The 14853-nt window shown below is 50.6% G+C and overlaps 2 protein-coding genes across 5 annotated transcripts in view; both read right to left on the reverse strand.

Annotated features, from left to right (window-relative positions):
* Positions 1 to 11119, reverse strand: part of Kcnip2 (potassium voltage-gated channel interacting protein 2) — a 21292-nt gene extending 10173 nt beyond the window's left edge. The window contains exon 1 of one of the 4 annotated variants that reach the window (XM_021222742.1): positions 10692 to 11119. In XM_021222742.1, the coding sequence (XP_021078401.1) occupies positions 10692 to 10764 (73 nt within the window). In that variant the 5' untranslated portion in view covers positions 10765 to 11119. Of the gene's footprint in view, positions 1 to 7360; positions 7464 to 10691 lie in introns of those variants that run through there. The other 3 variants (XM_021222733.2, XM_021186599.2, XM_021222750.2) reach the window with 3 other exon arrangements.
* Positions 11120 to 12281: 1162 nt separating this feature from the next.
* Armh3 (armadillo like helical domain containing 3) overlaps positions 12282 to 14853 on the reverse strand; it is a 186721-nt gene continuing 184149 nt past the window's right edge. The window contains exon 26 of the mRNA XM_021198223.2: positions 12282 to 13881. Within this exon, the coding sequence (XP_021053882.1) occupies positions 13789 to 13881 (93 nt within the window). The 3' untranslated portion in view covers positions 12282 to 13788. The remainder of the gene's footprint in view (positions 13882 to 14853) is intronic.

The raw sequence follows: 14853 nt of genomic DNA on the forward strand, positions 1-14853 counted from the left end.
ATATATATATATATATATATATATATATATATATATATATGATGTGTGTGTGTGTGTGTCAATCTGTGTGGGGATTTGAGAATGTGGGGTGAGCTGTGTGTCTTAGGAGGTTTCTGGGCTGAGATCCGAGGTTGGGTAGGCACACAATGTGCTATACAGGGAGGCAATGGGTCTATGGTTACATTAATAGATTGATAGAGGATTGTGTGAGAACACAAGGGGAAGAGAAGAAGAGTGACCTCTCCTGTCAGAAGGACACTATCAGCATCATCGATTGCGGTTGTCATGGAGACTGTGAGGTGGGAAGCACTCTCTGCCCACAGGCCACAGGCAGTGAAACTGAGGCCCCAGGAAGGGAGGATTAGGTCTCACCACAGAAGCAGGAAGAAGGCCACTGGCCCTTTTATGGCCCTCCAGGAAGGGAACTTACTGAGGCTACCTCTGGGACTCAGACAACTAAAGCTCCCGAGGGAAGGGGCGGGGGACTGTTTTTCCCTTCTTCAAGCTAGAGACTCATCCTGATACGCCAAAGCCTGACCCCTCCTTGGGGAGAAGCCCAGGATAGGAGGGAAATACGAGCCCTCATGGCATCATCATCTTCAGCCTTGAAGCTGAAGTCTCGCCCTTCCTGGTGTGGGGCAGTGAGTGGGGGTGGACAGGCCTTCAGAGCCTGCAAACCACAAGACAAGGGCCCTCGGAGTTAACACCGTTACCATGGCATTGCAACGAGCAATCACTTCTACTAGATGATGCATTACAGCTCACCGATGCTATCAAACGTTGCTCTCCTTATAAATCTTTGAAGGCATTCTCCCCTAAGCCAGAACCAGAGTAAGTTTAGGTCCAATGTCAGCGCCTCCATTTCAACCCAGTCTGACTCAGAGCCTATCCTCTGTGACTTCCTTCTTAAAAAGTTCCCACTTTTGTCTGTGTGGCTCTTGCAAGGCACCAGGATTATCGGGTCTCCATTGGGCAGGAACCAGTCCCTTTGCTCCAGTTGAAGGTCCAATTGCACTTCTACAAAGCTACCACTGGGGGTCAGTGTCTCCCTCATACCCTAGCGTAGCCCTGTGTGTTTAACCTGCCCTGGGAGGTTGGGGAGGAAGATAGCAGGGTGTCCGCTGTGCCTTAGCGCTCATCTCCCCGGGGTCGGTGGCAAGAAGAGAGTCAATTCACTAGTTGGCTGCAGTTTCCCATACCTTAGAAGTTATTGCTTCACAGATGAAAACAGTAAATATCCCACGAGGACACTCCCCACCCACCCACGTCGTCCCGGCCTGTGATGCCCTTTTACCATCAAGAGCCCTCTGTTTCAGCCACTGTCCCACAGGTGGTCCTAGCAGATGGCCACAGACTCATCACCCTCTAAGCCCATGAAGCCTTCCCTTTTCACTACCCCAGAATCCAGAGGTGGCCCCCACCTTTCCAGGCAGCTGAATTCTTCCTTTCTCAGCCCTCGGCTGACAACTCAAGTCTCTGAGCTGGGTAGGCTGCGGCAGCATATTCCTGTAACCCCAGGACCCCTGCAAGTGGCTGCAGGAGGATTTGGCACTCAAGAACAGCCTTGGCTATGCCGGTCAGTTAAGGCCAATCTGGGCCACTTGAGATCATGTTGTTGTTTTGTTTGTTTTTGTTTTGTGTATTTTAAATCCTGTTAAATCCACAAAATGCAACCCCTAACTCAATAATGTTATTAAGCAGAAGCAGGAGAAAAGAGAGGTAGTGTCGGAAGCTCAAAATGCCAGACTCCCCCGAGTTCAAATCACAGTTTGTAACTTGTACTCAACTGGGTGAACCCCCGACCTCCTTTATTTCACATTTAAAAAGTATTATTTGGGCTGGGCGGTGGTGGCGCACGCCTTTAATCCCAGCTTTTGGGTAGCTGAGGCTGGCAGATCTCCAAGTTCAAGGCCAGCCTAGTCTACAGTGAGTTCCAGGACAGCCAGGGCTACACAGAGAAACCCTGTCTCAAGAACAAAAACCAAACCAAATCAAAAGAAAAATAAACCCAGTATTATTTTGGGGAAGAGTTCACGGAACTGTCACAGCACACGTGTGGAGGTCACAGACAACTTGTAGGAGCCTGTCTTACCTCTAGGGTCCTAGAGGTGGAACACAGGTCATGAGGTTTAGGGGGTCAACTGCCTTTGCTGGATGAGCCACTGATAATTGTTTTTTTTTTTTGTTTTTTGTTTTTTTCTTTTTTGTTTTTTGAGACAGGGTTTCTCTGGAATTCACTCTGTAGACCAGGCTAGCCTGAAACTCAGAGATCCTCCTGCCTGTGCCATGTGAGCCACCATCACCTGGTACCTTGATGAATTCTTAGCATGTATGTATTTGAGCTTCTCACCTTACAAAGCTTTTGGTGGCAGTGAATGAACTAGAACATGAACACTGGACAACTTCGTGAGTGCTGAGTAAGCACGGGTCGCCACTGTGAGCGACAGAGCGACAGGGCACTCCTCCCAGGGCTCCACAGCACAGCACGCAGCAGCTCACAAATGGTTCAGAGTTGTTACTGTCATAATTTTTTTTAACTGTTTTTTTCCCCCAGACAGGTCCCCCCCTTTAAGATTTTATGTGTATACATATTTTTCCTAAATGTGTACCTGTGCACCACATGCATACGTGGTGCCTGTGGGGATTTGAAGAAGGGGTCAGATGCCCCTGGAACTGGAGTTGCAGATGATTGTGAGCCATCATGGTGCTGGGAACCAAATCCAGGTCTTCTGCAAGAAACAACTGCTCTTAACTGCTGGACCATCTCTCAGGGTCTTCACATAGCCTAGCCTGGCCCCAGATTGTCCTTCCTCTGCCTCAAAAGTGCTGGGATTACACGGGTGTTCCACCAAACTGAGCAACATTTCTACTCGGATGGTGTCTCATGGCAACCCCTTGAGGTCTACAGCAGCTAGCACTGTGCACCTTGCACTGACGAGGTAAAGAAGGTCTTCTCAAGGCACTCAGCTGAGAAGAGCTAACTTGGAGATGGGACTAGATCTCACTGTACTGCAACTAGATTCTCAGATGGCAAAGATGCTAAAACAACCAACCAACCAAACACAACAGCAAACAACCCCACTGGACCAGGCAGGCATGGCAGCACACACCTGGGTTGCCAGCGTTGCAAAGTGTGAGGCAGGAGGATCTCTCAAGTTCCAGGCCAGTCTGGGCCACACAGAGGGAAACCCACTAAACACATAGCAAAGCAACGTACACAAATGGATCCCAGGCTGGAACACGGTGAAGGAGATCCAAACGCAAGCTTGCCATTAGGTGGGGAGACAGCGCCCACTGAGAAAACCTCATTTACAATTGTTCTGTTGTATGGCTACTATAGATAAACTGTTCTAGGCAAGCCATTAAAAGAGCTATATAGGCCGGGCGTGGTGGCACATGCCTTTAATCCCAGCACTTGGGAAGCAGAGGCAGGCAGATTTCTGAGTTCGAGGTCAGCCTGGTCTACAGAGTGAGTTCCAGGACAGCCAAGGCTACACAGAGAAACCCTGTCTCTTAAAAAACAAAACAAACAAACAAACAAAAAGAGCTATATTGCAAATGTTTTCTGATTGGGGGGGTCAGAGGAAAATCCAATCTAAGCTGGTATCATGGTACTGAGGCTCAAACCCAGGGCCTTGTGTGTGCTAGACAATCGTTTTACCACTGAGCGGCTAGAGAGAAGACTCAGTGGCTAACAGCATAGACTACTGCTGTTCCAGAGGACGAGGGTTCAGTTCCCACACCAACAGCGCTCCTCCTCCTGTAAAGCTAGCTCCAGGAGACTTGCTGCCCTCTTCTGGCCCCTGAGGACATCTGCACAAACATTATATACAGGCATTCATATTTTTTTAAAAAAGTAGTTCTCCCATTGAGCTACATCCCAAACCTATCGAGTGTTGTTTATTTTTTAAAGCCATATCCTCAGTCCGGGGTCTTGCTATGTAGCTCAGGTATGCCTCCACCTCCTAGGTGCTGGAACCACACATGCTACTGTGTCTAACTTTAAGCTGACCACACAGGGTCAAAACTAGCGCTCACAAGGCTGAAGTGTGCAGATCTTGGGGTCTGAGGCCGGCTTTTACTACACAGCTAATTCCAGGCTACCCAGTCACAGCTAATAATAATATAATGATAATATAATAATAATATAATGAGAATTCATCTTTAAAAAAATGCTGGCTCCAACATTAACAGTCCACAAATTTAAAAGAGCTGGATTCTACGAATGCTAAACAGACTGCCTGGACTGGAAGAGGCACCATCTTTAATTTAAAAGAAAAAAAAAAATAAAAAGGCACCATAGCATTGCCTCCTACACTGTGCGCTGGGGAGGCATGCAGACTGACAGCTCTGCATCCGAGTGTCCTGTCCACATGCCTGCCCTTTTCCTTCCAGTTCTCAGAGTCCTTGATCCAGCCTCCCAAGAACTCCTGATTCTAAATCCACCAGACGTCCTAGGAAGTAAGAGACAGAGCTTTTCTCCAGATCTCTCTTCCTCCTACAAAACCTTTTCAAGTCTTAAGAGTTCAATGAGAGGGCTGGTGGGATGGCTCAGCAGGTAAGAGCACTGACTGCTCTTCCAAACGTCCTGAGTTCAAATCCCAACAACTATGTGGTAGCTCATAACCACCCATAATGAGATCTGAGGTCCTCTTCTGGTGTGTCTGTAGTCGGCTACAGTGTACTTATATATAATAATAAATAAATCTTTGGGCTGGAGCGAGTAGGGACTGAGAAAGTGGAGTTGATCGGAACAAGTAGAGGTCCTAAAAATTCAATTCCCAACAACTACATGAAGGCTCACAACCATCTGTATAGCTACAGTGTACTCACATACATAAAATAAATAAATAAATCTTAAAAAAAAAAAGAGTTCAGTGAGAGACTGATACAGACGTGATTTAGCTATTCCACGGGCTTTAATTGTCCAGTTTGCAGTGCCTGGGGATTAAACTCTGGGTCTATCACCTGTGAGGCAAACATGAGACCTGTGAGCTGAACCTACAGAGGTCAGACCAGGTGGTGGCACACGTACTGGGGAAGCAGAGGCAGGAGAATATGAGTTCAAAGCCAGCCTGTTCTACAGAGTCAGCTCTAGGACAGCCAAACAGAGAAACCCTAATGGTCTCTAAAAACCCAAACCCAAACCCAAACCCAAACCAACCAAACAAAAGAACTCGCAGAAGTCCACTGCCTCTGCCTCCTGGGTCCTGTAGCCCAAATTACCAGAGTACCCATCATGCACTTCAGGTTAGCCTCAAACTCATGACACTCCTTAGCCATGACACTCAGACTTTTTTCTTTTGAAGACAGGGTCTTTACTTTTTTTCCTTCTTAGTTTTTTGAGACAGGGTTTCTCTGTTTAACAGCTATGGTTGTTCTAGAACTCCCTGTCTCAGAGATCTGCCTGGCTTTGCCCTGCTTCCAGGTTCTTGGTCTTTCTATGCAGTCTTGGCTGCCTTGATACTTACCTGTGACTGTACTGGCTAGTTCTGTACAACTTGACACAGGCTGGAGTTATCACAGAGAAAGGAGCTTCAGTTGGGGAAATGCCCCCATGAGATCCAGCTGTAAGGCATTTTCTCAATTAGTAATCAAGGGGGGCTGGTAGTCTTGGATTCTATATGAGAGCAGGCTGAGCAAGCCAGGGGAAGCAAGCCAGTAAGGAACATCCCTCCATGGCCTCTGCATCAGTTCCTGCTACCTGACCTGCTTGAGTTCCAGTCCTGACTTCTTTCAGTGATGAANAGCAATGTGGAAATGTAAGCTGAATAAACCCTTTCCTCCCCAACTTGCTTCTTGGTCATGATGTTTGTGCAGGAATAGAAACCCTGACTAAGACAGTGACCTAAGGTAGTTTCGAACTTCCAACAACCTTCTAGCCTCAGTCTCTTGAGTGCTAAGATCACGGGTATGTGTGGCCAGACTGTCTATAGCCATGTTTGTTTGGGTTGGTACTGGGGATTGACCCAAGGGCCATGCACACTTGAGGTGAATATTCTATGACCCTGCCATATAGCCAGCTCCAGAGGGAAATCTTAATGGAATCACTTTAGGCAAAGTGAGAACTCAAGACTCAACGGTGAAGGCACTGGGCCGGTCCTTCCCAGACGTCTCAAATCTCACCAGAGATTCTGCTAGCAGCCACTTACTCTCCACAGTTCAAGCCTGGAAAAATACTGCCTTGTGGAGGAACCCTCACCCTGAGCCATCTGCTCTCCACTGTCACTCCATCAGCAAAGACCCCAAAGCCCTTGTCTCAGCCCCCTCCCAGACCATTCCGTCCCCAGCTAATCAAGAAGATACTGCAGCCCCCAGCTGCATCAGGTGATTAATGACCTCCCTAGGCGTTGGGGCTATTTTGGGTCCTGGAAGTCATGCCTGCAGTGATTGAGAGCTGGCCCCGCCTGGCTCCATCCATCTATCACTGGAGACAAGTCCAAGCAGGGGGCTTGAGGGGACACATGCTCCCCAAGAGACTTGTAAGCATGGCTCTCACTCAGCCCCAACACTCCTCCTTCTGAAGGCACATAGTGTGAAGCAGCCACAGACCCTGAACACACTGCAGGGGCTCAGGTGAAGCCCACTTAATGAGGCAGAGAACTACAGATCTGGGAATGCCATGGGGCCACATTGTTTCAGTTTCTTTGAAGCCAGGATGAGGGGAGAATTCCAGGTTCTATGGGCCCAGGTCGCCTTAAGAAAACCTAAGTGGAGGTGTGCGAAAACCTCAACAGCATTATATGGAACCCACAATTCACAGCATAAATCCATAAACTTCATGCCAACGTACAACTTCATGAAAGCTAGTTATCTGACTCAGGGTTCTCAAACCAAACTCCAAAGCATTATAACCCTGGCAATCCTAGGGATGTACAATCCAGGATGCACCACAGCCTTAGAGACACACAACTCCATCTGTCTGGGCAGGCATGAACTCACTAGTGAGTTCTAGCCTTTATTTTTTATATATATATATTGTTTTTGGAGGGACACTGATAGGTCATTGTAAGACATTCCTCCTAAACCCAAGTAATGCAATACGGGGCTGTGCCTTTCCCCAGCCCAGCGACAAGCTTCTTCCTTCCATCCCAGCGCCCTGCCCCTTTCTTGAGGCTTCAATGAGCAGCGCCATCCAATGTTGTGAGCCATGATGCCCGAAGCTTCCTTTATTCTGATGCTTTGTGAGTGAGTGGTCCTTATCCCCTGCTGTACTCTGAGAGAACTTGCCCTCTTACCCTGATTAAGTGCGAGTCCCTGTTCCCTCCGATCTCTGTGAGAAGCCCTTCTCTCCATCTCTGTAAGGCTCCAATCCCGAGCCACTCATTTTTAGAGGGGTCCTCCCTTCCCTTCCTCATACCTGGCGACAGTGACCCAGTCACCAACTGGTAGAGAGATCGAGCTGCCTGCCCCAACGGGCTCCGGCACCTGCGAGGGCAGCGGTTCATGGCTTGGCTGAGAGCTCACTGTCCAAGCTCCGCCCCCAAGGTCCCTGACTGAGGGCGGTGCCGCCCCCATTAGAGTGGGTGGTGCGAGAGGGCAGGACTGACACATAGTGTCTCAGACGCTGAGCCTTTCAGATGCAGGTTGCTGGCCTCATAGGAGCACCTTTTCAGATTATCTTAAGCGCTCTGCACCCACCCGCAAAGCTCTTAGAGTCGGGGGTGTGGCGGAGGGGCAGGGCGTTCGCTCCCCACCGCTTTCTCTCCAAACGTCCTCTGGATTTCTGGTAAGGAAAAGAGGCACACACAAATTTTGAAAGAAAGCCTGGATGACTGAATGATGAATGACTTATTTGTTTATTTTAGATCGGGTCTTGTCTGGCACTTGCGACAAGATTCAGGCTGTCCTCAAATTCATGGCAATCCTCCTGTCTCGTCTTTCCAAGTGCTGGGATTACAGATGTGAGCCACTACAGATCTTATTTACCCTTTATTGCTCCACTTCAACCCCTCTTCCGGCTGTTTTCCCCACCCCCATCTCCCATATTAGCACAGGGACGCTACAGGGGTGAGAGGACATAGTTGTCATGGCAACTCTCCACACTTCCTGGACCAATGGGAGAAAAAGCAGGAAGGGGGAGAAAGGACAGTACATTAGCTTAGCGAACCTACTGGTTCCAGATCCCTTTCAAAACTATGCCTGTCTTTAGAGTCTCCTTTCTTAAAAAAAAAAAAACCTCAACCATCACATGCTGGCTCCCAGCCAACTACAACAAGTAGAAGCCCCCTCATTTAACAATCTCTGTGTAAACCCCTTTCTAGGACTTATTACTATCAATAAAACCCTATGTAAATCCCAGCACCTACAAACACTTCAAAATCCTGGGAAAGGCCATAGAAGATGTATGCTCTCATTTCTTCCACTGTGTGTGCGAAGGGTAGGGGAGCGAGCCTACATTAAAGGAGACAGCTACCACCAAACACCACACCTTGTCTACTCGAATCCACTGGCAACAGTGCGCACGAGGAATTAGTTTCATACACAGGGCTCTTTGGCCACACGGGGGCGCTCCATCCCCAGGAACGATACTTTAATTGCCAAAGGAACGAGACTCCAGAGATCCTGGACCCAGGCCCTGGGGCATGGCGAGTCAGAACCCAACTCTCAATTTAAGCTTGGACTGTTCTTTCTCGGCCTCTTTTTAGATGGGGTTGCTGCTGAGCGCTGATTCAGCCTTTCCCCGCTGAGCAGCACTGCCAAGCAGCCCCCCTCCCCGCAGGTAAGAATACAAAGAATTGGGGGCTAGGGGGTGGGCACATCCTACCCTACCCCTACTAAGAAACAGTCTTTCCCAACGGCTTTGAGCTTGGGATAAGACTGCGATGGTCGGGGTGTATCCAAGTTGCTCCGAGTAATAACTTTAAGACCACTTTGCTGCCAGCATAATGAACCAAGATGATAGGGATACAGCCTCTTTCTCTACCCCACATTCAACTGAGGAATCCCGCCTGCATAGGGAAGGGGAGGGCGGGAGCACACTTCAGCACCGTGGACAACGACTCCTCCTTAGGGCTCCAATCACAGGACTCCAGTCACAAGCCAAGCCAAGCCTCTCTTTACAAAGGAGAGGTCTCCACAGTGCAGAGCCATCTACAGCAAGGATGCTGATGACTGGAGAACTCGAGGTGTGGGTCCAGCCTAGGCTACATGGTAAGGCCAGGACTATGCAGCAAAACCCTCTCTCACGATAAGTTAATTAAAAATAAATAAATCGAGTAGCCCAGCAAGGAGACCATTTCACTAAAGGGGAGGAGAATGGTGTAGGAAGTAAACTAATCGCATGTCAATGGGGGCTCCTGGACCCTTACTGCTTTCAAGGATCCTGAGTTGATGGTGAGCACTTGGGTCTTCCCAAAATCAGTAGCCGAGACGTATTCTCAGAGCACAAGATCCTGGTCCCCTTCACTGCTCCCCAGGCTTTACCCGGACTCCGTTGACAAGGGCAAGGATTATGGTCTTCCCCACTTGCCCATCACTGTTTCTGTCTTAGGACAGACAGCACCCCTCCTACCCTTGGTTGGAGTTCTTAGGCAGACTACACAATGAGACACACAGATATGGAAATATACAGAGGTGACGAAGTCATTTACATAAACAGAATCTACCTACCAAGCTCAGGACTCTACACACACATACAGACCCTCCCAAGGTGGGCCACAAAGTGACAGGGTGGGAGGGGTTAGGGGGAGGGGAGCCTTCCTGCACTTTATAGGCCCATAGTTTCTATCTTTGTTCTGAAGGAAAGCAAGAGGTTTAGAGGAAGTTCTAATAGGGTTGCTGGTAATTAAAGGAGCTTTGCATGTCCAGAATGATCTGAGTAATTCTCCTCCGGGGTAGAAACTATCCCAGCACTAACCAAAGACTCTCTACAGGGAGGGGCCGGGTGCTAGAACCCTAGGGGGGTGGGTCTCTCTTTGGGTCCTTGAGCTTTTTGCAGGAAATAGAGGGAGCAAATGGGGGACGCTAAAGAAAGACCCTTGCTGACACCAGGAAGACAGAGAGGCAAAGAGGACAGAAATGCCATTAACAGTCACAGGGTCCCCACTGCAGGCATGAGTGAGAACAGACAGCACCAAATGCTGAAACAACCCAGAGCCCCACAATCACAAACACACTTTTAATGAACGCTCATGCCAGAAGTCTTCTTAAGGGACAGACCACCACCAAGTGACATCCTGACGCACTCTGGTTGTCACACACGCCATTTCACACAGAATCATTCAAAGCACACAGTTGAACATGTAACAGACATACGGTTAAAACAAACTTCACTAGCGCAGTCAGGGTCCTACACAACCACACTCAAAACATCTGGCAAGACCATAAAATCGCACTGCCTCATGCAAACACACTCACCCCGGCTGTCACCAAAGCTCAAGGCACATGGTAACCAGCTGTGGGAGGTGTACACATACATACACAGACACACAAGAGACAGGTGCTCCCGCACGTAACACCTCCCACTCCAGACGCACTCCTAGCCTTGTGTCACACACGCCTACACCTGCTGCCTCTCTACACCTGCTCCACCTGTTCTTCCTCGGCCCCCTAGGAACCCAAAGCTTTAAATCCTAGGGTCTTGTTCCCTAGACCAGCCTGGAAGGTGCACAGGAATGGGGCAGAGAGATGGAAGGGTCTAGGGGATGGAGTCCGCTCACCCTCCCAGGACCCCTGAGCCACCGACTCACCCGTAAGCTGGTCATAGGAGCCGTCCAAATCTCGGGATTCGGACAAACTCTCCTTTCGGCCTTGGCCCCGCATGGCCCCCGGCGCCCCGCTCCCGCCTGGGCCGTGGGAGGGGGCGCCGGGTGGCCAGGGTAGGGCGCTCACACAGTGCCCCCTGGCGGCGCAGCGACCTGCTGGGGCTGGGGGCCGGGAGTAGGGGCTGGCAAGGCTTTTCTCTGGAGAGCGCTGGATTTTAGGGCCCACCTCAGAGTCCCGGGGCAGGAGCAGGATCCTTGGGCAGCAAGTAAGAGCGGAGCAGAAGGCAGAGTGGAGCTGAGAGCTGAGCCTGAGCCCAGCCGCCTCTCCTCCGCCCCCTCCCCGCGGCTGTCACTGCCGCCTCCCCCCTTAGGCGCTGCCGGGATTGGCTCCCCCTACCCCCGCCCCCCACCCTCTGCAGCTCGGAGGAGGCACCGGGTGAAAGGGTGAACTGGAAAGTGCCGGAAGGGAGAATAGCTCTCCATCTACACCACCCACCATTGCGGGGCTCCGAGAAGAGGGGGCCAGAAAAGCCCCGTTGTGAAGAAACCCCGCCTCCAATTCTCAGGCACCTCTTTCCCTCCACCCCTCAGTCAGCCAGTCCTGCGCTGCTGGGCTAGAGCCTGGGGTATGTCTGAGTCCCTTGTTCCCTCTGATCTTCATCTCAGCCTTATTTTCTCTGTTCCTCCTGCCGCGTGTTGCGTGTTCCCCATCAGCAGCCACCCTTCTCCAGCGGAATGGGGATGCGGAGCCAACCCAGCCTCTGGACACAGGCTCACAGGTGGCACTGGGCACATTTGTCTATCACAAGTTCCAGAGAGAGCCTCACTTTCTGAATGCCCTCTTCCCGGGTCTGACGGCTCTTCCTCCCCCCCTCCCCGGCACCTGGGAAGGCAGAGAAAGTAGTGAACTTTTTTGCCCTATCTCCTTTCCCACCTGCTGTTCTAGACTTGGTTTTCCCAGCAGATTTAGGGAGCTTCTGAAAGGTTTGGGGAAGCCAGAAGAGATGTCTCCCTCACTTTCTGGAGGAACAGCCCTGCACACAGCTCCCTCTCCCTCCACCTCATGTCTCCAGGAATGGCCTGTTGAGACCAAAAGTCTCAGCTAAACTACCTCAACGCATTGAGTCTTTCCCATCAGATTACTTTCCAAACACTCGAGTCAGTGAACTGTGGTGGGTGTTCCTGTATGAGTCTGGGACAGGCAGCCGCCTTAAGGAGGCCCGTCTCTGGGGGGACACTCCCAGAGACCTCCACAGAGCTGTCAGAGGCACCCGCCAAGCTGATTTCTAGACTCCAGCTTAAAGGTCTTAGGTGTACAGGAAGGACCCACCAAGGGGTGGGCTTCTAGCCAGGGAGAAAAGGAGTGCTTCCCATAGGGGCTGCTTGTCCTAGCCGGAACCCAGGGGCCTGCTCATAGCATCATTCCCTTCTTTCACCCAGAGGCAAGGGAGACCACAGTCCTCTGAACCCAGCTGGCCTCTATCAGGGCCAAGAGTCCCTTTATGACACAGGACCAACACCTGCATTAAAGAGATGAAGAGGGGAAAGGGGAAAAGACACTAAGGAGACACTAAAGACACACAAATCAACCTTTAATAGCTTTGATTTGCCACCAGCTCCAGATCCAGCTGCTCTGGGGTTTATCACCATGGGAAACACTAAAAACCTCAGGTCAAGTTATCCATCCGGTGACCAGTGATTAGAGATGACCCACCCCACAATGGCTTAAGATTCTACATCTATGCATGTCAGTCTGTCGACAGAGTCTCTAGAACTATCACACCTCTGCTCAGTCAGAACTGGCTTCCAGGGAGGGCAAGGATTCCAGAGAGACAGATGCGGAATGGAAGGAGCCCAGGGAACCCCAGGCCTACTCTCAGCCTCCTCAGGTCCTCACTGTGTGGCCTGCCCCTGCCAGCCTAGAACTTTACAAAGCTTTGGATCAGAGGGACTTAGAGCAGCAGCTATTTCAGGGGGAGCTGGGGGGGGGGGAACCCTACAGTGGTTCCATGGAGACCATCCGATGATAGAATCCACAGGCCAACTTCACGGAGGTTGGAAGTGCCCAAGACCCAGCTAGAATATGGCTAGACAAGATGGAGGCTGGAGGCATGGTGCTCACCTAGCCTGTCTCTATGAATAGCACCCCACCCCCAGCAGGTTCTCTGCCAGCACCAGACCACAGCAGGAACAGATTCCTCCCCAGAGGAAATTCTTAGGCAGGCTGAATGTAAACAACAGCAGGGTGAGGGGGTGGAACACGTGGAGGAGCTCATCTAGGCCCCCACTGCAGGGGTGGGTGGGGAGGGGGAGCTGCCAGCAAAGTAGGCACCTTGAGGGCTCCAGGAACCCTGTCAATGTTTGTTTCACACGCACTCCTTTAAGACAGTTTAAAACAGACTAAAAAGGCAAGGCTGAAGTTGTGGGCCTATTGTGCTGACAGTCAACGTGGGAAGGCAAGGGGAAGCCAACAGGTGCTCCTGATGCCAAAACGAAAATCCAGAAAGGAGCAGCTAGGCAGCAGAGCACCAGGCAGATCCAATCTCCAGTTTCTCAGAGGTGTCAACTTTGACTTTAGAAGACAGAAAAAAGGCGCCCATCCCGACCTACTCTGTGCCAGAGCTGAGGCGCTAAGGACTGGGCAGACTGTAGTGAGGGCAGGGGCCTTGCTCAGGTTTAAAAGGAAATAGGATGTGGCATCCGCCATGACCAGCCATCATCAGCCATCATCAGCCATGACCAGCCATTGGCCTCCAGAGTGCTGGCATCAGCCCGGGCCTGTCCGACCAGCACCTGAAGCCAGAACCAGGAATCTCAATTGGAATCATGGGGCAGTACCCAGGGAACGCGGCCTGGAAACGCCACACTTTTGGTTGCCTCTCCCATTACCCTCCCATTTCTCCCCAAATAAGACCATCCTGGGCCTGCCGCTTGTCCAAGCTCACTGAAGTACGGCCTTCACCAAGAGCCTCGGGGTCTGTGCTTCTCTCCAACCTTGAAGTCAGTCCCCACTCCGTGTGCTTGCCCTCCAGCCCAGGAGCCTCATGGGTAAGGCAGTCAGTGGCTCTCAGGCAGTGCAGCCTCAGGAGATGGTGGAAAACTCCTTCAGGAGGGCTTCCTGGCTGAGTGTGTGGAAGGCTAGGTTCCTCCGGACGTTGGTACTAATGGACCGAACCTGGGAAAGGGTTGGGGAAAGTGGAAGGGCAGAGAAAACAGTCCATTACAAACAGCAGAGGGCAGGCCAAGATGAAGTGTTCACTGTGTTGGCAGGAGAAAGAGTCGTGAGGAAAGGCTGGGAGAGCCCAACTCCCAACTCTCAAAGCTCTGGGGAACTTAGCAGCCTCTGCAAGGAAGCTCGTGCATGGAAATAAGTACGTGTTTTCACGAGGATCCAACCAAGCATGGAGGGGAAGAATGTGGATCAATCTGCCTTAGCCTGGAAAGCCAGGGAGCTTTTCTTTAGTTTTTGCTTGGCTCTAAGAAAGGAAGTGGAGTCATCAGGTAGGAAGCAAAGGAGGCAACAGCAGGCAACAGCAGGCAACTGCACCTCATTAAGGACCAGGAACTGGCTCCCCTATGCTAGAGGTTCAGCCAGGAGAGCAGAGGCAGTGCCTGGATCCAAAAGCCAGCTCCTGCTGCGGAGGCTCATGCCTAGAATCCCAGGCCAGCCTAGGCAGGCAGGCAGGCCACTCTAATATTCTCCTTTACAACCCTCTCCATAAGCTAAGTCATTCTCTTATTTGTTTCTGGCACCCAGTAAATCTCCACATTGATGTGAAAATCACTATTCAGCTCATTAAAAAACACTGTGCCTACATGATGGTTTTCTTCTTTCTTTTTTTTAAAGATTTACTTATTTGTGTATATAAGTTCTATAGCTGTCTTCAGACACCAGAAGAGGGCATCGGATCCCATTACAGATGGTTGTGAGCCACCATGTGGGTGCTGGGAACTGAACTCAGGGCCTCTGGAAAAGTAGTCAATGCTCTTGACCACTGAGCCATCTCTCCAGCCCCCATGGTGATTTATTTTCTTTCTTTCTTTCTTTCTTTCTTTCTTTCTTTCTTTCTTTCTTTCTTTCTTTCTTTCTTTCTTTCTTTCTTTCTTTCTTTCTTTCTGCCTGTCTTTCCTTCCTTCCTTCCTTCCT

Source organism: Mus pahari, chromosome 1 (assembly GCF_900095145.1).
Source record: "Mus pahari chromosome 1, PAHARI_EIJ_v1.1, whole genome shotgun sequence".
In the NCBI taxonomy this organism is placed as follows: Eukaryota; Metazoa; Chordata; class Mammalia; order Rodentia; family Muridae; genus Mus; species Mus pahari.